This window comes from Lissotriton helveticus, chromosome 12 (assembly GCF_964261635.1).
Source record: "Lissotriton helveticus chromosome 12, aLisHel1.1, whole genome shotgun sequence".
In the NCBI taxonomy this organism is placed as follows: Eukaryota; Metazoa; Chordata; class Amphibia; order Caudata; family Salamandridae; genus Lissotriton; species Lissotriton helveticus.
This window is the reverse complement of record NC_136073.1, coordinates 246,657,764-246,684,979: the sequence shown is the minus strand read 5'-3', so window position 1 is coordinate 246,684,979 and position 27,216 is coordinate 246,657,764. Positions and strand designations below refer to the sequence as shown.

The 27,216-nt window shown below is 46.7% G+C and overlaps 1 protein-coding gene across 5 annotated transcripts in view; it reads right to left on the bottom strand.

Annotated features, from left to right (window-relative positions):
- The window catches only part of ZNF276 (zinc finger protein 276), a 300,147-nt gene that overhangs the window by 144,976 nt on the left and 127,955 nt on the right, over window positions 1-27,216 (bottom strand). For all 5 annotated transcript variants that reach the window (XM_078668236.1, XM_078668239.1, XM_078668237.1 and 2 more), the window contains exon 3: window positions 23,983-24,032. In XM_078668236.1, the coding sequence (XP_078524362.1) occupies window positions 23,983-24,032 (50 nt within the window). The remainder of the gene's footprint in view (window positions 1-23,982; window positions 24,033-27,216) is intronic.

Genomic DNA, 27,216 nt, shown 5'->3' with positions numbered 1-27,216 from the left:
AAGTACGTTTTACACTGTCCAGGCACCACTTTATTTTTTTTGTCTGAATTGGTTTTATTAATTTTACTAAACAAAGCAGACATTTACTTTACAATTCTTCGGCTGTTCAGGCAGTAGCCACTTTCTTGTTGTACAGAAGTTCGGCTCCTACATGAAGTTAATTTACATTTAACAATTACATTGTACATGTTAAACATTGTACCATTGTATCTAACTGTGCATGGCTTGTTTATTCCCATCCATACTGTCTGCTGAGAGTCAGTTATTGGGGTGTTTCATCAATCTTGTGCTAATGTGTAAATTGCAGATTAGTTTGATAACTTGGGAGGCGGACAATAATGTTTGGGACAACTTAAACAAAACTAGGACAATAATACTATTTTTAACTTGAATTGGAGCAATCCTTCTTGTTCCTCATTGTAGTAAACGTGTATCAATCTCCTCGCCTCAGTCTGGGTGTTACCTGTCCTTGGATTTACTGGCATTTCTTTACTCTGTGCTTTGGGCGCCATCAGAGTTGCATGGTGTGGTGGCTATGGGTGCTAATATATCATCAATGTTTGCGATTTGCCCCTGAAAGTCACATAAAATTGTGTCCCAGTACGCTGCAATTGGGTTTTTATGTAGGCCTAGTGTGTCTTCCCCGTGTACCGCAATACTCTCTGCTTTAGCTCGTACCAGTAAGGAGCGTTTCCAAGCTAGCGCCTTAGGTGGTTCAGGAGATTTCCATCTCTTAGTGATCAATCGTTTCGCTACTATTGACCCCAGAGCGATAAAGCGAAAGGTCACTTTTTGACTTCTGCTCCTATGGTAACTGTGGTACTGTACGTTCCGCGCAGCGGGTCAGGCCTCAGTCACTGTTCTCCAGTATTACTCAAGTTGTGGACAGCTCCACAGCATGTGCAGCAGGGCCACCTCTATGGTGTAGCATCGCAGACACCCGGCATCCGCACAGTTAAAGTATTTATTCAATTTAGCCGTGAAAGGACACTGAAGATCACCTTCCCAACTGTGTTGCAAGGGTGCCAGTGTTGTCTTTGTGTGAAACCTGAGGGATGAGGCGAACCATTTTGTGAGGTGCCGACCTTGCCCCATAACATGCAGGTATTGAATGTTTGAGTGTGTTGGGGGCTCCTGGGTCATGTCACCCCAGTGCTTGCTTAGTGTTGTTCTGATTGCACTAGGTAACAGGAACTGACCCGGTTGGAGCACATCCCTCCAACCAATGAGGTAAACGGTATCGGACACCTTCATGAACTAGGTCTCCAATTTCGTGGATCCCCCCCTTCTTCCGTGCGACACAGTTCCAGCTATGTGAAAGCTGCAGAACCTTAGGGAGTACCCAGCAGTGGCAACACAGGCGTATATGGTTTAGTGCCCCTTGTGATGTATAAGCATCTGTGGCAGGAGCGATATGCTATGTTAAGCAACAGCGGGACTGGCGCCTTCTCCTTATTGCATGGGTCAAACAAAATGGGGGGAGGGGGCGGGCGCGGAGGGACCAAGGTGGGGAATGGCAGAGGACGTCCAGAGAGCCACCTGGCAACCCACTGAAGTTGGGCAGCAAGGTAGTATTGTTCTAGATTGGGCAGTGCGAGTCCTCCTCGGTTTGTCGGCAGGTAGAGTTTCCAAAGGGCCACTCTGTTATGGGAGTTTCCCCAGATGAAACCCCTTACTGCTCTTTCAAGAGTTCGTAAAAATGGTGGTGGTATGTATAAGAAGACGGCTGCAATGCCAGAAACCGGTCCCCGGAAGCTTGTTTCCTTTCCAGTAAAGAATTGGCTTGGTAGTTTGGTCTGCCCTGTTCCCATGATGCACTGGGCCAGGGTCAGACTAATTTGCATATAGCCAGGTTCTGAACTGGGATGGTGCAGTGAGCTAAAAAACGGTGATGGATCAAGCCCTGATCTTTTGACTGGGTATGAGTGTTCTGTTTAATTCAGATGCTCTGTCCATCACCACCCCCTTTTCTGAATCGTTTTGGCCACTATAGGAGTGGCAGGGTATGCTCAGACATGAGTCCCTTGCTCACTGCTCCATCAGGATTCAAGCAAGCCGGGCCGAAGACGGCTACAATGCCAGACACCGGTCCCCGGAAGCTTGTTTCCTTTCCAGTAAAGAATTGGCTTGGTAGTTTGGTCTGCCCTGTTCCCATGATGCACTGGGCCAGGGTCAGACTAATTTGCATATAGCCAGGTTCTGAACTGGGATGGTGCAGTGAGCTAAAAAACGGTGATGGATCAAGCCCTGATCTTTTGACTGGGTATGAGTGTTCTGTTTAATTCAGATGCTCTGTCCATCACCACCCCCTTTTCTGAATCGTTTTGGCCACTATAGGAGTGGCAGGGTATGCTCAGACATGAGTCCCTTGCTCACTGCTCCATCAGGATTCAAGCAAGCCGGGCCAAAGATGGCTACAATGCCAGAAACCGGTCCCCGGAAGCTTGTTTCCTTTCCAGTAAAGAATTGACTTGGTAGTTTGGTCTGCCCTGTTCCCATGATGCACTGGGCCAGGGTCAGACTAATTTGCATATAGCCAGGCTCTGAACTGGGATGGTGCAGTGAGCTAAAAAACGGCGATGGATCAAGCCCTGGTCTTTTGACTGGGTATGAGAGTTATTTTTAATTCAGATGCTCTGTCCATCACCACCTCCTTTTCTGAATCGGTGGTATGTATAAGGGCAAGTTAGTAAAGTAGTATAGAAGTCGTGCTAAAACTATCATTTTAATCAGGGCCACACAACCTGTGACTGTCAGTGGGAGCATGTACTAATACAACATGTGGGAGCGGCTTGATGCCAACACTTTACCCAGGTTGCCGTCAAACAGGTCCTGTTGCTGATGGAAGACTCTGATCCAGAGGCATCGAAACGTATCAGTTTGCAATTCTATGTAAATATTGTTAAGCGTGTGTCTTGGGTTGGGGCATGTTTTATCAACATGTACAGACACAACTTTGACATGTTTTGTTTCAACCCTGACAGAGTAGCAAACTCTCCCAGAGTGTGTGCCAGAGACGGCGGGATCGATTGCACATCCTTGATATATATATGAGAAGATCATCTGCTTACAGCGAAATTGCATGTACACTGTCTCCATGCGGAATTCCCCATTCTGTCCCCCTCATTTGAACGGGTGCCGCCAGGGGCTTAATAGCTAGCGAGAACAACAACGGGGAAAGCAGGCATCTTTGTCTGGTCCCTCGTTTCACTCGGATTGATGCCGAAATGTGAGGCCTTCTCTGCACTCTCACTGTTGGGTCATTATATAACAATTTGGCCATGCTAAGAGAGGAGTCCCTCAGTATGTAACGTGGTAGCACGGCAAACAGGTAGCTCCACTCTAGGGTATCAAAGGCCTTCTCTAGGTCTAGTTTTAGACAGCCAGAAGAGGGCCATCGGTGCACCGAGTACTTAGCTACCCTGAAGAAGCACCACGAATTCAATGAAGTGCTGTGGGCTGGCACAAACCTGTTTTGATCAGCGTGAACTAGGGAAGTTAACCAATCCGATAGTAGTTTCGCTAGGATTTTGTAATCTGTATATAATAAGACTAGGGGACGATATTAACCCAGCTCTGCTGGATCCCTATCGGAGTTGGGGAGAGAGACCAGACAGGCTTTGCTTAATAACGCAGGGCGAGCAGCTCCCTCTAGGGCAGAAGTGTATAGGGTGTGTAGGTGTGGGGCTAAAGACGCTGCATATGCTTTGTAGTATTCAACAGGTAGGCCATCGGGACCTGTGGTTTTACCAGTCGCCAATGTCGCAATGGCCTCTCGAATCTTATCAGGGGCAATCGGGGCATCTAGCGCTTTGCGCTGCTCTGGTATTATGCCGGGTAGGTGCACTGAGTTAAAAAAGGTGTCCATGAGCACCTGGTCATGTTGGGTGGTAGATTCATAAATGGCAGTATAAGGATTCATCATCTCCGCATGTATCTCATGTTGTGAATATACTGTGTGTCCTATTGGTGGGAGTATTGGATGTATGGAATGTCGGGGTTGTTCCTGGTGCAGTAACCACAGCGTGGGTGTGGGCCGAGTGTGCGGCACAGTTTAGGCATCTTAGGCGCTCCCGTAGTTTTGTGCGCTCACTTCGCACCTCACCTAATCTTTGCATGTCCTCTATGCCGGACGCCACCCTGGTTTAATGTTCCAGTAGCTCGTGTTCCACCTTACCTATGTCAGTGGTGAGTTGTTTGTGTATGTTCCACATGAGCCCATGCTATGCCCTCTAATGGCTACCTTAAATGCCCCCCATTGAAGAAGTGTGTTATTTATGGAGCCCACATTAATATTGCTGTGGCAGTTCCAAAGGAGGCACGAAACGCTGGTCTTCTAATGCTGCTGGCTGGAGACCCAAGGTGGGGATAGGTGGTGGGTCTTCATCCCACCTAAGTCGCATGTGCTGGGGATTATGATCAGAATGTGTGTGCCCCAGGTAGTCTATCTGCTTGACAAGGGGCAACAGTGACAGCAAGCTCACTATGTGATCTAATCTCACATGTAAATTGAATGCATGCTAATAGGAGTATATATGTGCATCAGGGTTACGAGCACACCACACATCTGTTAGGGACCAGTAGGCAAGCTAGGTGTTCAGTGAATGAGTGTTCGATAAGGCAGTGGTGAGCATCGGGGGGGAATGAGCGTTCTAAGGTGACGTCTAGTACAGAGTTGAAGTCTCCAGCCAGTAGCTAGGGGATCACATTCCAAGTGCCTAGGACGCTAGTGAGTTGTCAGAGGAACGTTGTTTGTTCAGTGGTGGGGGCATATGTCCTGGAACCACTTTATAATGATTATTTGGTTATAGACATGAATACAGGAGAAAGAAGCACTTTTTACAGAGAATAAATAAATCAAGTGGTATTCCATGTACTCCCACATGCTCCCCAGTTCTACACATTTTGCTTTTTTTTTATTTAACAGGGTACTTACTTCTTTAGTGCATTAGTCTATTGTCAGGAAACTTTGTGACAACTTGCTTCTTTGTACAGTTTCTTGGGCTTATATGTACACCACAGATGATCAGCAGCGAGAAATGGCAGGATTGAGCCGGGCAGTGGACACCAGGTACTATGGCCCTCAGAATTGCTCTGTGCCCACTAACTGTCCCCCATAATATCCATTGTCTTGTATTCAGACAACATTTTGTGTTACCTCACTTTTCAAGAATCCCCTCAAAAAATTCCAGAGAGAGTTCAAAAACAATAAAACGAGAACGCCATAGTAGCTTTTTGTAAATGATAAAGGAAATAAATATCTTGTTTTCAGCAATCACCAGTAGAGCTTATTTTAAAAAGAAAATGATTAACACCGTTAAACTATGCCACTTTGGCTCGCATGCCACATTTTGAAGATGATTGCAATTTATAATCACCTAAAAACGAAGGTAGGTGTATTTCCTTAGGGCATGCCCACGCAAATGGAATAAGGTGTGGGCAGCATAGAATGTATACAGAGGGGAGCTATGCGACCCCTTGCCGGAGGAGGACGAAGTAAGCTCAGATGAAGAGGAGGATGACGAATAGAGGGGAGGAGGGGATGGTGTGGTTAGATAGGGAACTGGGGGCTGCATTGGCCGTAAGGTACTAGCATTAGAAGACATCAAGGTTCCTGAATGACTTTACCCATTGGACAGAAGCAGGCATGGTATTAGTAACTGAGTGTGAATATTATGAGTGACCACGGTTACAAGTTATGGTTTATGATATAAAAATATAAAATAAAAAGACCTATTGATGCTCCACTACAGGCTAAAAGTGATATACTAGATGCGACACTGTGATACGCCGCCGGACCCCAGGGTTGTCGGCTTTACGGCTGTGTATATAAGAATCAAGTTGTCATCGAATGTATGTGTTGCGGCTGGCCCGGTGGGTTGTAAGCCCTGAATTGTGTTTGTCACTTCATTACACATAATTAATAAAGGTCTTTAAAATAAAAAATAAAAAAGCAAAGGTAGGTGTATTTCCTTAGGGCATGCCCACGCAAATGGAATAAGGTGTGGGCAGCATAGAATGTATACAGAGGGGAGCTATGGGACCCCTTGCCGGAGGAGGACGAAGTAAGCTCAGATGAAGAGGAGGATGACGAATAGAGGGGAGGAGGGGATGGTGTGGTTAGATAGGGAACTGGGGGCTGCATTGGCCGTAAGGTACTAGCATTAGAACACATCAAGGTTCCTGAATGACTTTACCCATTGGACAGAAGCAGGCATGGTATTAGTAACTGAGTGTGAATATTATGAGTCACCACGGTTACAAGTTATGGTTTATGATATAAAAATATAAAATAAAAAGACCTATTGATGCTCCACTACAGGCTAAAAGTGATATACTAGATGCGACACTGTGATACGCCGCCGGACCCCAGGGTTGTCGGCTTTACGGCTGTGTATATAAGAATCAAGTTGTCATCGAATGTATGTGTTGCGGCTGGCCCGGTGGGTTGTAAGACCTGAATTGTGTTTGTCACTTCATTACACATAATTAATAAAGGTCTTTTAAAAAAAACAAAAAAACGAAGGTAGGTCATGAGATGTATGCAAAAGCCAAACTCGAAATAAAAATAAAAAACTGTAAAACACCTTGCATTACAAAATGAGCACCCAGAAGATGACTTTCGTATAGCATGGCAGAAGGTCACTCCTTTCTCCCGATACCCACTGCACATGGCCCAATGTCCTGCCTAGTAGGATTAGGGGAACAAGGATCGCAGTACAGTACATGGCCTAAGATTACATCTAATGTTCACTCTGCACACCACTGCACAGGAGATCCTTAAAACACGATCTTTGAGTGCAAATCCATTGCTCAGCACCACCTACCAAGGATCGCCTGGGGAAGACCTACAGATAAGCTCAACCAGCTATGAGACCTTAGAAGGGCACATAGACTTTGGCAAAGCCTTTGTAAAGCTGGGTCTGGGTTTACAACGTGTCTTTCATCCAAGCCCTGCACACACTCCCTAAAGTCACTGTGCATGACTTTCACCCATGTGCAGAGGAAACTGGGCAACAGGTGTAGTGTTTGGCCATGAATTGAACCTAGTCCATGTGTCTCTCACCCCCAAAGTCTATTGAGCACAAGCTTTGTGCTCTGCAGGCTCTCTGGGCTTGAAAAAGTATGACATCTACTAGTATTGCTGTATCAGAGTGACCTCATCCCATTAAAAACTGTCCTTCATGTATCTCATCTACCAAACAATCTGAGCCCATTGCACCTATCCCAGCTGGGTTACATTGGTTTCCCATTAAAGGCAGAATAAAGTTTAAATTGGGTTGTCTGGCTTACAAAGCTATCCACATCAACTCTCCACCCTTCTTGCTTCCATGCTGAAAGAGTTGGGCATCAAGAAGTAAAAATAATTTCCCACTCAAAATACTCCACCTCAAAATTACCTATGCTAGACATCAATTCTCTTCAGGTGCTGCCTAGATTTTGTGGAACTGACTACCAGCAGACATAACCCCACCATGATATCCTTCTTTGAAATACCTGAAATCTTATCTATATTTGTCAGGCTAAAATAATCTACCGTTTTGTTCCTGCCTATCCTAATCTGTTCTTCCCTCCCAAAACTGGTGCTACATAATTGAAGCTTGCCTGGTTGATATGTTTATTACTGCTTTTGTTTTAAGTGATATTCATGGTAGACTGCGTATCTTGGTTGTTTTATATAAAACACTCTCATACCTTTCAGTGCGCTGTGCTATAAAAAACCATTAAATACATTTACAAACCACTAATGCTGGCACACGAATTGCAGACTACTGGACCGGAAGAAGACAAATTGTACTTAACAGCTGTCACAATGTGTTTCTCAAATCATGTAAACAGATTTGAGAACGTTGTATGATTAAGAAAAAAAAATGATGGTGGCCATATGCTGCAAGTGTGAATACAACTCAGCAACAGGAATGATAAGAGCACGATATAGAGTTTGAAAGCACCCCCATTAATAAAAAAAAAAATAGGAAACCTATTCTTGGTTTGCCTATGCATTAGTTCAAATTAAAGAACCAAATTCTGAAATTATTGGGGGTCCATTGATGGCTCTTGAATAATTTTGCAGACAAAGTCTTATTCTCGTACTAAACATAGTTTGAAAATTAAAAACCAATAAATAAATAAATATTTACATTATTCAAATTAAGGGGAGTTGCAAATCTAGATCAAAATGAACCTCAAACATTCACAAAGAAAAAATATGCCAAAAAACTTTCATGGTCATGTATAAGAGCTACACAGATTTTTTTTAATCCTTTTATTTGCATTTTTCATTAATTGGCACGTAATATTACAATCTGACAGATATTGATTTATGATGTTACATCGATTAAGCACGAAGCGGTTAATTACATTTATATGCTATGCTCCGTAACTCTCCCTCTTAGTCCATTCTTCGTTTTTATAGGAATGGTGTGAGCCCCGCAATTCCCCATCCCCACACTTAGTCACTGACATCCGATATTGAGTCCTCTGGAGGCAGCTCACAAATGTTTTCCCTAAAAGTATTCCATTTTCCCTACACCCTTATCCACTTCCTTGGGCATCCCCTATTTACATACACCACTTTCTCTGCTAACATTGCGCTGGCCAGGTCACAGCACCACTGACAGTGGGAGGGAGTAAGTCCCACCCCTCAGTGTTGAGCTATACTTCGCTTTGTCATCGCCATACCTAGCGTCGCCCAGCCCTGGGCCATTTGAGTGAGGTCTGTAGGCTCCCAGATGTTTAAGAGACATCTCTTGGGTTCCAGTTCGACAGGAGCTCCGGCCACCTGCAAGATGGTGCCCATTATACTCTCCCAGTACAATTTGATCTCCGGGCATTCCCATAGTATGTGGTAAAAGGTACCCTGCCCTCCACATTGCCTCAGACAGAGTGGTGTGTCAGCATGACCCATGCGGTGTAGACTTGTGCGTGTATAGTAGATTCGATGTAGGATTTTTAGTTGCACTAACTTAGATTTTGAGGGTATTGCTGCTTTCAGCAGGGAAGCAAGTGCCTCCTGCCAGTCTGTCTCGTCCAGCTCCCCAATGTCTGTCTGCCACCTGTTCCTTAGGGTTTTAGTGGGTTCTGATTTGTTATTTATGATCTTGCTGTAAGTTTGGGAGATCGCCTTTTTATCATATGGTCTGTCAGCAGTCTGTCTTCTATTGGGGAAGCCTCTGGGAGCTCAGTACCTGGAGGGAGAATCTTCATGAGTGCATGCAAATCTGCATGTAATGAAAGGTTTTGGTTGGTGCCATCCCATATGTTTCTTGTAGCTGAGTGAACGGAATGACCGTGCCCATTTTCCATAGGTCCCCAACATGGGAAATGCCTATAAGGTCTCCTTGCTTGAATCCCTTGCTATTGTATAGTTTACCCAAGCACCGGGTTTCCAGAAGTGGTGTGGCCTGTGTTATAACCCCCTCCCATCCAAGTGCACAAAGTATGGTGAACCATGTATGTACTGTGTGTGCCGGCGGTCCTATAAGGGTGAACCCCCAGTGTTTATTGTAAAGTGCCCCCATAATGCCTTCTGTTCCATGGATATATCTGTCCATATGCAACGCTGGTCCTTCCTGCGGAGCATGGATCCATTGGTTGATTACAGTGAGCTGCGAAGCCCAATAGTAGTCCTTTGTGTCGGGGAGAGCTATTCCACCATCATACCAGCTCTTTGCCAATTTATGCCTCGCTATGCGTGCGAGTTTCCCGTCCAATAAAAGATTATTCACTTCAGTGTCTATTGATTTGAAGTAGGTGGAGGCGACCGGAAATGGGGTGTTTTGCAAGGCGTAAAGGAATCTAGGGAGTGCCATAATTTTGAAAAGGGCAGCTCTTCCTAACAATGTCAGTGGTAGGGAGCGCAAGTGTTTCACATCACGGCGAAGCGACCAAGGTACTCAAGGAGGTTTCTCCCCATGAACTGCTCAGGCTGGGGTGTGATATATATAACCAGGTATTTGAACCCCTTGTTGGCAATTTGTATCTCACAGTTCCTTGGTGGGCGTGGTGGGGGCCCCTAAGCACGTATAAAAGTGACTCTGCCCAATTAATAATATAACCCGATACCCTACTGTATGCCGCACAGATACAGGAGGCAATTAATGGATCGGGCGGGTATGCCATGGATTGTTATACATCATCTGCGTATAGAGAAATGCGGTCCTCCCAGCCCTCTGACCATTTCAGTCTCCGGATAACCGGGTCACGTATTATCCACGCCACCAATGGCTCAAGGACTAACGCAAACAGAAGGGGTGAAAGGGGACATCCCTGCCTTGTCCCTCTGCCCAAGGGGAAGTCGGTTGAGATTTGTCCATTCATTACCACGTGAGCTTGGGGTTTCACATAAAGGAGTTGAATCCATGCGTAAAACTTGGGCCATGGCCCAAGTGTCTGAGGATTGCGAAAAGAAACGGCCATCCGACTAAATCGAATGCCATACGTACATCCAAGGGAAGAATGACAGCGTCTTCCTCAATAAGTGGTGCGCGCCATGACACCGTGGAGCTGTCGCAGGTTTAGAGCTGTGTTGCGACCCGGCATAAAACCAGATAGGTCTGGATGCACTAATTTTGTGAGTTAAGGTAGTAGCCTGGTGGCCAATGTCTTAGCCAGTATTTTGGCTTCTGCATTCAGCAATGGATTCGGACGATAGGACGTGCATTCCTACGGTGGTTTGCCAGCTTTATGTATTGCCACTATCGTCGCTAGACGCTGATCCCCGGGGGAGCTCTCCCTTCCCCAGGCTGTCTACATACATCCCCAGTAGACCTGGCGTGACATGGGTCACTTTTTTTTATACAGTTCAATAGGCATGCCGTTTGGACCTAGAGCTTTCCCAGCGTGCAATGCACCCATAGCTAGCGTTAGTTCCTCTGACGTCAAGTCTGCTTCCAATTCCTACATTTCACTAGGGACAAGTGTAGGCATCTGGATATCCTTGAGAAATGCAAGGTTGTCATCTACCGTGGACGTGGCTGCTGGTGTATAGACTTTCTCATAATGAAGCGCCAGCGCGTCTACTGTTTGTTGTGTCCCCATTATCTAACGACAATTTCGACACCCAGTGATCAGCCCTCTCGTGTCTATCCAGCCAGGCCAGACGTTTTCCTGCCTTATCCCTGACTTCGTAAATAGTATGTTGTGTCTGGTGAGCCTACTCTTTGCCTCCTCCCACATAAAATCCCGATATTCTTGTTTGGCCAAGTTAAGCTTGTGTGCTGTAATGTCGTTGGTGTTCTAGACATGGTCCTCTTCAGCTTGACCCACCGCCCTCTCCAGCACCTCTATGTGGCCCACTTGCTCCTTTTTGGGTTTCGCCTGCCGAAGGCTGCGCTCTGCGCAGCTCTTCAGCGCAGGTGAAATTCTATGTCGACAATAAGCACTTCGGGAACGTCCCCCGGCTCTCATTGGCTAGCTCCATAAATGGAGGCTAGCCATTGGGTGCCGGATCTGTCCGTCAAGGCCGGACCAGATTCGGGGGCGTTCCCGAGATTTTTTCCCTGGGCGGAGTTTCGTTTTTTCCTGTTCCCTCCCCTTTCACTGAAAGTGATTTCAGATGCGCTGTCCATTCCCGCCCCCCTCCGTGTGCCTCCCCGCCCCCGCCCCCCCCTCGCTGTCCTGTGCACGTTTCCCACCTCCCTCCCGCCGTCCGTGTCCTCTCCCGCCCCCCCTGTCCTCTCCCGCCCCCCTCCCGCCGTTCGTGTCCTCTCCCGCCCCCCTCCACGCCCACAAATCCTCAAAATCCGGAAGCTTGTGTCCGCCATTTTCTCTCCTTGCAGTGAAGGTAAGCCCGTGTTTGTTTCCCTCCGTGCCTTCTTCCCCCTGTCCGTTTCCCGCCCCCCTCCCGCTCTCCGTGTATTTTGTTTCCCTCCGTGCCTTCTTCCCCCTGTCTGTTTCCCGCCCCTGTCTGTTTCCCGCCCCCCTTCCGCTCTCCGTGTATTTTCGCTGTCTGTGTCTCCCGCCCCCCTCCCGCTCTCCGGTGTGCCCCGCTCTGAAATCATGCTAATGTAACGCCAACCCCTTTCGTATACAAGTTCTACTGTATCTATTCTACTGCTGGGCCGCGATTCTACACCCTTGTGGCCCGGTTCCACTGCTTCAAAACTACGCAAATACAAAATGTATGGTTTGGTACACAGGCTTGGGAATTTCTCTGTAAAGCAGCAGGGGGCTGTGTGAGTTTAAGCGTCCTGTTTGGGTGGGCGTGCCTGTTATGTTGGGCGTGTCCTGTATCGAAGTGCGGGGGCTGCTTCAAGGGAATTATGAAGTCAAGGGCGGGGAGTCGTTGGGTGAGTAATGCAGCGAGGGCGGAGCTCGGTCGTCGAGGCCCTGCCCGCTCCGCGGGAGCTCCGCCAGCCCTGCTGCTCTGAGAGGCGGTGGCAGTACCAGCGCGAGCCCCGGCGGAGGCAGCGCGAGCCGGGAGCTACGGGGTGCTGGGGCTCCAGAAACGGGACTGCGGGAGCTGCAGCTGGGGAAGTCGGCCGTGGCTCATGGACCCGAGCCATGGGCAACACGGCGCACAAGACCCTGCCAGGTATGGGGCAGGGCGGGCAGAGAGGCACACGCGTGGGTACCTCCTGGTCACTGGAGTACCAGATCCCACGGGACAGTGCCCGGGCAGGCCTGTGCCATCCGCGGGACCCTTCAGCAAACCGGGATGTAGAGCGTCCTGCCCACCGCGAAAGGTGCAACGGTGGCTTCTCCTTCCCGTGCAGTCCGAACAGGGTGCGACCCTGGGGTGCTAGGGATGTTTGCGCTCGCCTGGTCCTTCAGAGTGTGTGGGCTGGGGTCGGTCGTCCTCTGCCAACCCTTTTGCTTATCCGGCTGGACCCCCTCACTGAAGTCTGTAGCGCGGGGTGTCGGGTGTTTATTATAGTGCATTTGGTATAGATAGGAGTGTCAGCCTCGGTCCCCTCCTCTCCACAGCTTTGAGTGAACAGTGTGTACTCTTGGGCAGGGCTCGTATGTTTGTTTCGGTTTTGCACGACTGGTTTATGTTCGCTGCTGTGCTCTAATGGTGTGTTGAGTGATGGTGAGAGGGTGCGGGCAGTGTTTGCTGCGCACATCACGCTTACTTATTCTCTGTCTGAACTCACGCATGTAGTGTTACTTTTACCAGTACTGTCGTCCAAAGGCGTGTGAGTTGAGGATACCTGAATTTTGTGCACGGGGCGTTGTATTCCAACCCGGCGATGGAGTCCACGCGTCAGCTATCTTAATTAAGCATTTGTGTTCTGTTGTTGGATAGCAGTGATGTCTGTTTTCTGTACAATTTGACTTCCACTCCCTTGTGACACGTTCCACCTGCGGGTTGATTTATTTGCCCTCTTTTGGTGCGATTGGCAGGTGTGATGTGCGGTTTAATCCAATGTCCTTTTCGGTAAATGCCCCAGGCCGAGTGACTGGCTCCCCGCAAAGGCTCGAGATGGCAGGTGCACGTGGTGCTAGGGTGCCGTGCCGGTGCTCTGTCTTTGTATAGTCTGTGGTCCTCAAAAGAGGCACGCGTGTGCCCCGGTGCCTCTCTTCTCCCCTGCTGTTCGCATGTGTTTGTGGACGGCTGCTTTTGTTTGCCATCCTTGTGGCCTCGCCAGGCGGGCGTGCTTTTCGTTTTGTCTGCTTTGGATGGCGGGTGGGGGGCTCAGGGTGGCCTCGTCTTCCTGTCTTCTTCCGCGGAGCTGGGAAGGAGAGCGAACAGAGACACTGAGAGGCGTGTTTGTGATAAGGTTTTTAGTCTTTCTGTAATGTATATCTGATAAGTATATCCTAGCACTTTCGAATGCTGATTATGTTTTTTTGCACTATGTTGGGCGTTTCTATGTATGTGTCGCCGTGAATAGCTCCAGCCTCCAGGTCAGATATTTTGCTGACTGCTGTCTGCATCTTTTGTTAAGGGGGACTGGAAGCCTACATTGAAGCGATGGGCGGGGCCTAGTCCTCGAGGTCAGTGTTTCTATATATTTCTTTCACTGGGTGTACTTGCGCTGTCAGATCCTTTACTGTTGGTCTGAGGAGTATACTGGGTGGGGAACGAGAACAAAGATGTTTGCCGAGGATCACACAACTGAGTGAAACAGAGGTGCCCTTATTTGAAAGAAGTTTATTTCACTATGTTAGAATCCTGTATATGAATACCAATGTGTACATTTGTGCTGCAAAGCGATGAGTGGGACTGCGACCCCCAACTTTGACCAGATTTGATCCCAGGCGCAACAGCAAACTGCTCCAGGCTGGGCATGTTTTGATACTTGTGTGAATCGTCTGAGTTTTAGATCCATCCATATAACTCGTGCACCCAGCACTGACTATCCCTATAGGGCTTACTGAAAGTGACGGCAATTCCTAGACGTGGGTTTTAACTGTGCGGCACCGGTCACAATTGTGCGGCACCGCTCTACTCGGGAGCAGAGCTGCTTTGATAGGCTAACACAATGCAGACATTTGTCGGGTGTAAGCTGCAGCTTTAACGCAGCACGGCAGGCACTGCCGTGCTCTTTCAGTTCCAAGCGCTAGCACAAAAGGCACTTTGTTGTGTAATACAAATATTCCTGGAATTACCTTTCTAAAAGGGGACCCGGTGTGCATAGCGGCACGCAAACCCCCGCCCCAGCCGCTTTATAAACATTCATTATTGCTACTGTGCTATCAGTCACGATTTGCACCATGTCGGCGCTTTACCGTCCAGATATTATTAGAAAAATATCAGCTCGTGTGGAGCCTGCTAATGGGAACTTTCCTGCCTGAGTGGGCCTGCTTGAGTAGATGGTTTCAATTTAAGGAGTCGGTCTGCTTACCGTTCTTATGCAGCCCCACCCCGTTCTAAAACTAGTATTCTTTTTATTTTGGCCAGTCCTATAGGTCTCTGTAAATTGAATGGTCGCCTAGCGCCAAAACAAAAACAAGTGTGTAATGCGTCCAGCAGCCACAGTGGCCTTTGTTCTTCGCCAGCGCACGTAGGCATGCTCTTTTTGGGGTCTGCACAATGGGACCTGCGACAGCTGGGGAGCCTCCTTGGACCCCACTGACACATAGTGTGTGGTACTAGAACAGGCCTGGGCACGTGCGCCCAGCCCATTTACCTCCATACACCCACCCATCACGGGTGGGTGTATGGTGTGGGTTACAAACAGGCAGAACACTAGAACTACAAGAAGGAAAAAAAGAGAGAAGGGGATAGTGTTATAATTTGGATGTTTAGAATTTCCCTTTCCTTTTTTAGTAGTTTCCTTTGCTATACCTCTGGGATTTTAAATTCTAAAAGATTGAAATGTATTATGTCCTGTCTGGATTCCACTATTAAGCTGTGTCCTTAGTAGGGCCGCTTAAGAATACAAGGTGGGTGAGCATAACAGAATGGCATCTGGTTGCTATTCAATGTAAATGGGGACAGAGAGCGATAAAGATCTGCAGGAGTGTAGTATGAATCGTTGTATAGACTGGTTATGAATGGATCTAATTTGTCTGCGTAGTGCGCAGTGGAGTGTGAATGCTATCAGCTGTGAAGAAGATCAGAAATTCCCATGGTTATTGAACTTTTGACCTGTGGTACCACTTTTGTGTTATGTTTGTGCAGACTTTTAATTTTGGAGAAAGTAATTATTTATTACTGAATAAATCTTTGAATATTGTAGTAATTTTGGCTATTTTTGTTCAGGTTTTAACTGGTTTTATGTATATATGTTTGGGAGATATCATTCTGCCCTGAAGAAGGTGGTTAAATTCGTAGTTATCTACCGAAACGCGTCGACATACAACTTGGACTAAATCTGATCAACTTTGGGATGCAATAGATGATTATTATTGGGAACATCATGTATCTAGAATTGTCATTCAAACTAATTAGTAGTAGATGAAAAATCATGTGGGTGGTCTTATGTGTCTCTCCCTTTGCATGATTTTAAATTTTTTTTATACAATTTTCATTGTTTGCGCTGCACTTTGTTAATTATGTTAATTAATGCCATAAGAAGCTGTAAAATTAATTGGGTTACAGCAAGATGATCATTGCTGTGTTACTCTTCACCTATGAAAAGGCTGAATGTATCTTGGCATATGTGGTATTAAAGTTCTTCACAGTGTGACACTTTTGCGGTACCAAATTTTGTTCGCACTGGCTGCAAAATATTGTGTTGAACAATTGTGACAGGCTTGAGTCAGTGATCTCAAGTATTTGAGTTAAATATTGAGTTTCATGGTGACGTTTTTGACTTGATGGGCTTTTAAGGTGCTCTGTCCCTTTGGACGTGGAGCAGCCCCTATCTTTTGTTTCAGTCAGTGTGTGTATGTGTGTGTGAATGTGTGTGTATATTCCCAGTCCAAACAAACTACAGCACACTGGGGTTTCACTTTTCAACGGATTATTGTAGCTCACAACAGGTAACGTGTTTCAACCGCAGCCAGGGTCTTTATCAAACCTCAATATATAACTTACCTTAGTGTTTATGATGTGTTTTACCTCAGTGTAATGTTTTATTATGGCATTATAGGTGGGTGGTGTTTGTTTCACGTGGGTATTGTATGTCAAGATGTTCTTTGTATGGTATTTATGCCCTGGAGGGTGTTGTTTCACTAGGATATTGCTGCGCACCTTGCAGAGTGTTTGAGGGTGTGTATCGTCTGTGCGTGTGGTGCATGCTGCTCTTTGTGGGCGCTTCACACAAGGTGGTGATTTTCCATGCCTGGTGCTCATCCAAGGACTGCATGCAGCGGCTAACCCCGTCTACCTCCAGAGCTGAAGCCTAGATAAGTCATTAAGACACTACGTTTTGGCCACTTTTATCATGTATTGCCTAACATTAAATAGTAATAATGTTTCTGGTAAATCGAATATAATCGCCCTCCCTTTTCCGGGCTATGCGTTTTAGGTCCCTTCTTTGGTTTTTTTTCTTTTTGGGTTTCGCCTGCCGAAGGCTGCGCTCTGCGCAGCTCTTCAGCGCAGGTGAAATCCTATGTCGACAATAAGCACTTCGGGAACGTCCCCCGGCTCTCATTGGCTAGCTCCATAAATGGAGGATAGCCATTGGGTGCCGGATCTGTCCGTCAAGGCCGGACCAGATTCGGGGGCGTTCCCGAGATTTTTTCCCTGGGCGGAGTTTCGTTTTTTCCCGTTCCCTCCCCTTTCACTGAAAGTGATTTCAGATGCGCTGTCCATTCCCGCCCCCCTCCGTGTGCCTCCCCGCCCCCGCCCCCCCCTCGCTGTCCTGTGCACGTTTCCCGCCTCCCTCCCGCCGTCCGTGTCCTCTCCCGCCCCCCCTGTCCTCTCCCGCCCCCCTCCCGCCGTTCGTGTCCTCTCCCGCCCCCCTCCACGCCCACAAATCCTTAAAATCCGGAAGCTTGTGTCCGCCATTTTCTCTCCTTGCAGTGAAGGTAAGCCCGTGTTTGTTTCCCTCCGTGCCTTCTTCCCCCTGTCCGTTTCCCGCCCCCCTCCCGCTCTCCGTGTATTTTGTTTCCCTCCGTGCCTTCTTCCCCCTGTCTGTTTCCCGCCCCTGTCTGTTTCCCGCCCCCCTTCCGCTCTCCGTGTATTTTCGCTGTCTGTGTCTCCCCCTGTCTGTTTCCCACCCCCCTCCCGCTCTCCGTGTATTTTCGCTGTCTGTGTCTCCCCCTGTCTGTTTCCCGCCCCCCTCCCGCTCTCCGTGTATTTTCGCTGTCCGTGTCTGTGCCTTCTTACCCCTGTCTGTTTCCCGCCCCCCTCCCGCTCTCCGTGTATTTGAGCGCCGCACCATCAGTACTTATTGCTAGAAAACAGCTGCCTTTTGTGCTTTCACTACGTGTGGGTTCATGTTGGTGATTGTTCTGTTTATTAAAGTGTCTTGGGCCCCCGTATACTGCAGTCAGCGCCAAGAAGCCCCACAGAGCTACTGAGAACCGCTCTACTGTTATTGGAGCTGGAGACGCCATCGCCTTCCGTTTCACAGTGAAGGTTCAAGGCACTCCGTTGCAGCGCGCTACCCTCTAGACCCCAGCTGCGCCCTCCTCATACTTGTGACATATAACAGTCTGCGCCTCCCCTTCGGTCTCCACAATACCTGTCCAGACTATATGAAGGGGGTTTGTGTCCTAAAGACTGCAGTGTGCACGAAATGTTGTTTTAATCCGACTTTTACAGTCTTAAAAGTGACCCTCTGTTTCCATAAATACCACCTTCAATTTTCTGCGTTTTGACTCCAACTGCATGAAACTACAAGTCCCAAAATGCAAATGGAGATGGATTGTAAGAAAGACCATAACGGCTGAAACTGCTACACGTGACTTGGGGGGCATTAGGCAGCCTGTGTAATAAGCATTGGCATAGCAAGCAGCGATCGTTCTCTGTAGCACAGAAAAAGAACCTTGTATATCTCCTGTACTCTTGGCACACTGACTGTTGTAAAAACCCTCTGCATATGCGAGGACGCTGTTCTCTGGTGTGTGAGGTGGGACGGCCTTGGCCATCTGTTACAATCTGCACAATGTGAGCTTCAGTTAAAAACCCGCAGCCACCCGCCGAGAGTGATTGCTAACGGGCAAGTGCCTCAAAATTCCAAGCCACGGTCTGACAGCCATGTTTCATTTCTACTTTGACACCTTTTCCATGATGTCAGATCACATTTCAGCACACCCTTTGTCTTTTTCTGTTTACTGATATTAAAACAGTTTTTGCGTTCTTCTCACATCTGAAGCCCCAAAAGTACTTATTTCTAGAAAACAGCTGTCTTTTGTGCTTTCACTACGTGGGGGTTCATGTTGGTGATTGTTCTGTTTATGAAAGTGTCTTGGGCCCCAATATATTGCAGCCAGCGCCAAGAAGCCCCACAGAGCTACTGAGAACCGCTCTGCTGTTGTTGGAGCTGGTGACGCCATTGCCGCTCGTTTCACAGTGAAGGTTCAAGGCACTGAGGCGCAGCGCTCTCCCCTCCCGACCCCAGCTGCACCCTCCTCAGTTGTGACCTATAACAGTCTGCGCCTCCCCCTCGGCCTCCACAGTCCCTGTCCAGACTATATGAAGGGGTTTGTGTCCTAAAGACTGCAGTTTGCCCGAAACGTTATTTTAATCAGACTTTTACAGTCTTAAAAGTGACCCTCTGTTTCCATAAATACCACCTTCAATTTTCCGCGTTTTGGCTCCAACAGCATGAAACTACAAGTCCCAAAATGCAAATGGAGATGGATTTTAATGGATTTTGTGTGTGTGTGTGTGGCTCTGGGTGTGTGTGTGTGTGTGTGTGTCGCTCTGGGTGTGTGTGTGTGGTAGTAATTGCTGTCTGCTGAGCTCGTCCGTAGGGTACAATAGGTCTCACATTTGCGAAAGATTAAGCTAATGACAATGTAAATGCAAATGACATTTATTTATCTGTATTCAAAACCAAATCATAAATACAAATTTTAACATTTACAATGCCAATAGCTCTAACTTTTCCAAAGGCGAAACCATTGCATTGTAAATGCTTGTTATGTGATGTGATTAACAAGATTGTTTGGCCCCTCAGCACTGTCTAATATGCTTCCCACAATGTCGTCGGGATGTGACTGAGTGTTCATTTTACGTGAAGTATTGTTTCATGGTTGTTAGTAGGCCCTTCCATATCTTAGGGATTTTCAGGAACCCTGGGTAGACGGGAAATATGCGTCGTCTGGTCAGGGTATGGGATGCATATTTAACCAGACTGGGGAATGGTCTGAAATGCCCCATGGCAGGTGCAATATCTCTAACATTCGCTCCAAACCCTTCGCTAGTAAAGAGCTATACAGATTTGAACTGAACAAGTTAGGCCTGGGCTTGCCACCAAAATCCCAGTGCGTATCAGTCAAACTCTAATGAAAATAAGCAAGAATATTTGGCGAGGTAGCCTGCACTCTAGGACCAGAACCATGACTGGTCAATTTCATAGGTTCTCAGTATAGCTGGACTGAATGACAAATTTGCCATGCGCACAGAGACCTATACTTTTTTAACGATGCACAAAACTATTTGACCATATGTTGAGGTTTAAAGAACCTCCCCAGAAAATATCTATACTAATATAATTAAGAGAGAGCCCAAACCTTTGAGGCGGATAATCTCAGGAACCACAGCACCAATCAACACCCAATACAGCGTTGGAAAGGGCAGTTGCAGTAGAAGGACATAGGCTATGCAGACGCCCTCCATATACATTTAAAAGGTAAAAGAACTGTGCCAGCAAAGTAGTCCCTTGTGGGCATGTCTGCGTTGTGCTGTGGGAGTGTGCTGGGGGCGTGACAAACACTGGGGGCGTGTGGTACGTGCCGCCCTTCATGCCATGTCTCATATTGTGTGCTAATCCCACCCTTCTCCCTTTAAATACCCCTGCACCCCATAATCATAACCCACCCTTACTCCTTAAAATACCCCAACACCCTTAAACACTAACCCATCTTAACCCTATAAATATACCCTGTACCCCAAAACCCAAACCTAGCCCTGAACCCTATCAATACCCCTGTACCTCAAAACCCAAACCTACCCCTGAACCCTAAAAATACCCCTGTACCCCAAAACCTAAACTTAGCCCTGAACCCTAAAAATACCACTGTATTCCAAAACCACCCCTGAACCCTAAAATACCCCTGTACCCCCAAACCTAGCCCTGAACCTTTAAAATACCCCTGTACCCCAAAACCCAAACCTACCCCTGAACCCTAATACCCCAAAACCCAAACCTAGCCCTGAACCCTAAAATACCCCTGTACCCCAAACCTAGCCCTGAACCCTAAAAATACCACTGTACCCCAAAACCCAAACCTAGCCCTGAACCCTTAGAATATCCCTGTACCCCAAAACCCAAACCTACCCCTGAACCCTAAAAATACCCTTATACCCCATAACCCAAACCTAGCCCTGAACCCTAAAAAATACCCCTGTAGCCCAAACCCCATACCTATCCCTAAACCCTAAAACTACCCCTGTAGCCCGTAACCCAAAACTATATCTGAACCCTCAAAATACCCAAACACCCCAGAACATATACCCGAGTACCCCAAATCATATACCCCTATACCAGTGGTTCCCAAACTTTTTTGACACGTGGCTCCCTTGACCTACTTGGCAGTTGGCCGTGGCTCCCCACCATTTTTTTACCGGCATACCGGGGTGCAGCGGCGCACACTTTGGGAACCACCGCCACAAAGTGACGCACCGGCGGCGCAAGGGGCTTGTAAACAATGGGCTTGTAAATAAGACACACATGGTGCTTATTAACTCAACATCGAAGTTTAGATTCTTAGCTTCGATATGACGCACTCATCTCAATTTTTTTGTGGAAAACGTCACGTGTGCGTAAAAAGGAGAGACGTGCTCTCGAGTTTTTTTGCGGAACATTGTTTTACGCACATTTAAATTGGCTTCCGCTAGCAGCACCTGCCCGCTCTGCTTACTTTCACTTCTCTCAAATTAATGTGACACTCCCCAACCAACCAACCGCCCTCCCATGCTCCAGAAATGAGACAGGGAGAGTCGAGGAGTCTGTCTCAGCCACGATTATTTCTCCATTAATTAGAAAACGCCAGTGCTCCATGCAATATAACAACTGTCTAGAAAAGAAACACCAAATATAATTGTGCATCTCCCCATTTGCCCCACCCCAAAACACATACCTTCCTAACCCGGCCGGCGCCTTATCTATCTCTTCCTTTAGGCAGCTACAGTTTTAGCCATCTCGCCCGCCGTAACCTCACCGAGCTCTTAATTGAGCCATTTAAATGCAGAGGGCGATGGCTGGGATCACGTTCAGCACAAAGGAGCCACATCTGGGGCGGCGGCGCCCCTGTGCGCCGTGATGAGAAGCCAGGGGCACCGCGGCGCACACTTTGGGAACCACAGCCCTATACCCATACTTACCTTATCCAAACATAAAAAAAACATGCTTTTACCATTCATGCATTTACAACGCATTTCGTTGTAAATGTATGCGTGGTAAAAGCATATAAAATGTAATGCCATGCGTTATAATGGCATTGCGGAGTCATGATACTTTCGTAATGAAAGTATGCGGACTGATGGTATGCGGAAAGAAAGTTGCGGAATAATGGGTGTTTACCCTCCCCCAGTAAGTAAATTGGTGGCACGGCGGCCCACATCTCCAGCAACATACTCATATTTTTTCACCACCCATTTGAAAAATGCACAGGTCTCTCTCATTGATGGTCAGCACCGACATACACTTTTAGACACCTCCCGCCACAAGTTCTAGAATTGCGAACTTTAGAGCTGGGGAGCTACGTTTGAATCTCGGCATCAGCTCAACATCCTGTGATTCCAGGCAAATCTCTTTGTCTCCCCGTGCCTACCACAAATGAATGTGTTCTTCTGTAATGTAAATTGTGCTCATGCCAGGTTGTCGAGTTTGCGCTATATAATATTGCAAGGAAAAATAAAGTAGGGAAACTCGAGTTCACACACTGCTGAATGCGCACTCTTAAGTGCATCAGCAGTGCACTGTGAATCGGAGCGTTTCACAGGCCTGTCACAGATAAGAAATGCTATCAAAACGAAATCCTACAAAACAATATACTACTGGCCGGCAGCAATTCATACCCGGACAACGTCGGGACGGGCTGCTAGTATAGTAATAAAGTTACCATCTGAGGGAGCCGACTCCAGTACAAAAGTGATTCTGTGGTAAAATAAATTCTAGAAGACTCCCTCTCGTACTGTCTAGAGATCACCTTGTCTAATAGAAGATGATAGCACCACTTGGGTTAAAATACAGATTGGTTCTCAAAGTATTTTAATTTCTTTAGGAAAACAAAAGACCTCCACATTTCAGCAAAGTGGTGAGGTGTACCTTATTTTGAAAGCTACGTTTTCACAGAAGCACATTGCTTTTTAATCAAATGCACTCATTAAACTTTATTGTATGAAGGCATAGCCAGTGTCACACCCCACACCCCAGGAGAGCACAATCGAAGTCAGCTATTCCATGAAACCAATGAATGAAAGAGGGCAGCAAACCTCGTCACACATCAAGCAAACATTGACAAATAGGACACAGTGGTGTGAACAAGCTGGAAGGCGTCACCATATTGTGCAAGTGCGCCAAAAGACTAACTGATAGCAGCCCTAAGGGGTGGCAACTTATGTGTGAACATGGCCCTGGTAGAGGCAGGGTGGAGGGTGATTGTGTGAGGTGGTGATGGCCAGATCTGAGACCGAGGTGGTTCGTTGATGGGTCCTTGTGCACATTAATTACCTTCATGAAATCACTGAAAGATGTAAGACAAGAGAGGAGTAGAATATCACATTTCTTTACACACATCCCCAACACAACACCAGAAAGAAAAACTCAGGACAAAGACGCTGGAATGTAGAAATAGGGACACCCCTTTCACATAAAGAAAGATAAAGATCGTATAAGTGTGCATATCTCAGCTTATCGGATAAAGATGAGGGAAACTCAATACAAACTCCTGGCATACTGGTATAAAACCCCTGAGAAAATAGCAGGCTGGGACAAATTTAAACTTCCCTTAAAGGTTGTGGGGCTACGGACACACTGATGCATTTACTCTGTCAGTGCCCCAAATTAAATAGATAATGGGAAGAGTATTGTAAAGTAGGAAGTACCTTCAAATGCAAAAACCCAGAGAATCGGGAACAGTACTTCTAGGCCTCCAGATCAAAGGCAGCAGATCTTACAAATCAATTAGATGTAAGCAATTAGAAACGACACTAACTCTAGCTACCCATGCAATCTTGGTGCGGTGAGCCAAGCAGGAGATACCAAACATGCAGGACTGATTTGTTAAGACTATGAGCCAGACTGGATATGAAAAGGATTATGCTATCCTCAAAATGTGTAGGACAAGCGTACTATGAATAGGACTTTGAGATGCATTAATTTTAGATTAGGGTACCGGAGGTTGCTGGGGTAAAGGTGGTTGGGGTGAAGGGATCTGTTGGGGTGTTGACTCTGTTTACTTCTTTAATGTGTAGTTCTGAAAACTAGTAAAAACAGTTAAACCTAAATTGCCTGTTATTCGAATTCTTACCCGTGCATTGTTCTTCCCCTGTTTTCAACTGTGGTTGCATTCCAAAGTCCCTAAAGAAGACGGGAAAGAATATGAAATTTGGTTTTCCAGCTGTGGTGACATACAATAACGAAACCAATGTCATTCCAACCTGCAGTTTAGAGGAAAATTATGCTAACACTAAAAAATAAACGCATGCAAATGTGCTATGACTTTCGAGACACAGACAAATTCAAACTCTGAAAACGGATACATTTTCTTTAATCTTACTAGAGATAATGGTAAAGGAAAAAAAGAAAAGAAAAAAAATGAAACGGGACTAGAAAGCCCAGACTTCTATTTATAATGGGTCTGAAGACTGAAAGGCCCTCGTCCTCACAAACAAAAAGAAAAAATTCAGGGGTGGCCAATCTAAAATTTGTTCCTTATGTCTGAAAATAAAAATAATGTTACAAAAAGATAAGTGCAAGTTTAAAAAGAACGTTTATTAAACCATACCATTTCACTTACAAATAAAAGCTAATAACGAATAGCTATATGCATTCCCTAAATGCCAAGATACGACAGCAAAAGGAGTCAATCATAATGGAAGATCATACTAACAGAGACTTTAACACGACTGGGAATGTTCCAAATTAAATCAAATCTCACTCTTTCAGGAATCTGATTATAACAAGCTATGCTAGGTAGGCCCAGTAATTATCCCAAATAGCGTTGGGTATTGACCTGGTTGTACAAGGCCCGAATATATCGCGTCATGCTCAGAGTGCTAAATATTTCATCCAAGAAGCACAGCTTGTGGGGAACTGAGAATCATCTTTAGTACAATATGATGCTTAACCAATAATGCTAACAGTCCAACAAAAGATGCAGTGGTGTTTTGGGAATAGACCAAATATGGACACTTTACTGTCCATGTTCATCTGGATCCCAGCTATTCAGGTTATATTGCCACATATCTTAGTTGGTTGAAAAAACAACAAGGGCAGCATAAATCATCACCTTGACATTGTGGGTTTTACATCTATGGATTACCGAAAAAATCCAAGCATGACAATTTCTAGCAATCACAGGAGTAGGATAACTTCCGCAAAGGGACGTACTTTGTATTATTAGCCACAACTTTACACTGTTCACATGTCATTTCACTGTGTATCTAAAATATTACCATTCAAATCATGTTCTAGTTCTCTTCGGCTGCTAAAGAGACTGTAGACCCAGCTTCTAGAAGTGATGCATAAAGATTGGTCAAGAAACATGATGAGGGATGAAAAAGAGTAGAATCCATTGACACGCTGGACCCTGGTACGTCAGCCACTCATTGATCTACCAAAGGTGCTGTTTAATATGCTGTTCGGCTGTTGGAAACACAAACCTGGGACAGGTGGATCTCCTGGAACCACACCTCTCACCAAACTGGCCAACACAACGCAGTAAACAGTCTAGGTATTTTGTATTCTCTTAAAGGGTGATTAAGCAGGTCAAGTTTGACAAAGCTGATAAGAGACAATGGGGAGCCATGAGGCGTTTGTTTACCAGTGTGTTTAATCGGAGGTGGGGGGGTGGGTATTTTTTATACAGCACGCATCTTTACCTAGTCCTGCATGAAACTGTAGACCTTAATACAAATATGAGTCGACTTAGGATCTTTATGCACGCAGTGCACACTGAGGCTACAACATCAAAGATGGGTACAACAGTGACATTGCTCACATGGATGTTTGTAGCCATAACAGCTTCGTAAAAAGAAAGAGCATATTTTTATCGCTCTACTCTGTTCAGTTTGTGGCGAGGACAGTTTTTCTCAGCAATTTATTTCTCCTACATGAGAGGTGTATGGATCTGGGTGCCCCATGGGGGGCCTTTTCAGGATCGCTAGTCCAAGATTGATGGAGGGGGCGCACCATCCTCTCTCGGTTGCGCACCCTCACCCCATTTTGGCTAAGTTGTTGCACTTTAAGGACCGCAACACCATCTTGAGGACTGGCAGAAAGGCTGGAAACTAGAAGGTCGAGGACAAGCTCATAATATTTTTGAACTACACCCAAGCTGTCCAGCGGCAGCGTTCCTCCTCCGTGGAAGTCAAACAGTGGCACCGACAGTTGGAGGTTCAATATTCCTTGTTGTTCCCAGCCCTCCTCAAAATCATGACGAACGGTGACTCCATCTTTTTCACAAACTCCCAAGGATGCTTGGGACTTGGTGTACCAATACCACCATACCTCTCCTGCGGGAGACACTGGGCAACCCGTGGGCATCAGACCACGACAGAATTGACAGAACAAACCACTAGAGAGGCCTCCCCCCAACCCACTCCGCTGAATTCTTTTGCTCTGGAACAAATCATTGAAGTTCGCAGACGAGCCCTTCAGGCGGCGACTGGCGCTGGAGTCATGGACGATGAGATGGGTCCACACAACTTTAGCTCTGATGAGGTATCCAGCCCTTAGGGCCCGTTAACCTACATTTAAGTACTGCGTTGATTTCATGCTTTCATGCCTCATGCAGCCATCGCCGGGGCTGGAGCATCTCAGACATTGTTAAAAAGGGCACATATCCCTCTTGACCTCACTGCCTATAGTTAAATCACAACCTCCACAATACTATAAGGTTGCCAATTATGTACTGTTTGGACGTACTGCCATTGATGGTAAGCCCTAAATGTTGCCTTCTTCAATTGTTAATACTATCCCACACCCTTGCCACATACAACCCACCCAGGCAGGCAGGAGAGCCACACTTCACAAGGTTTCTGTGACACAGCCCCAGGGAGCGGGGGTGGCTCTGGGAAGGTGTGCACTGTGCGAGTCGCACATTCCCCCTCACACTTACTTTGGCTCCCATCTCGAACATCAGATTGCTCACCCTAAACGTGCGAGTGAGGAAGGGGTATTACATCTACTCTTATACCAAGCGCCAACACACATAATATTCCTTCAGGAAATGCAAATCACCGTTGGGGAATAGCAGCGGCTGCACAGGCGATGGAGGGGTATCATAAACGACACTACCTACTCTGCATACGCACGAGGAGGCATGGTCTGGAGTATCCTGCAGGTACTAGACACAGTAATAGCAAGGAGGGGAGATATGTGCAACTTAAGGGCCACCAGGACTGTTCACCCATTCTCCTAATACAGATCAGGGGGCCTTCTGGAATTCACTCTCTGGTGTGCTAGCCCATAAGGCACAAATGCCAAAAGTGCTGGGTGGGGGCTACAGTTGTGTACTTAACCCTTACTTGGAGAGATGCCA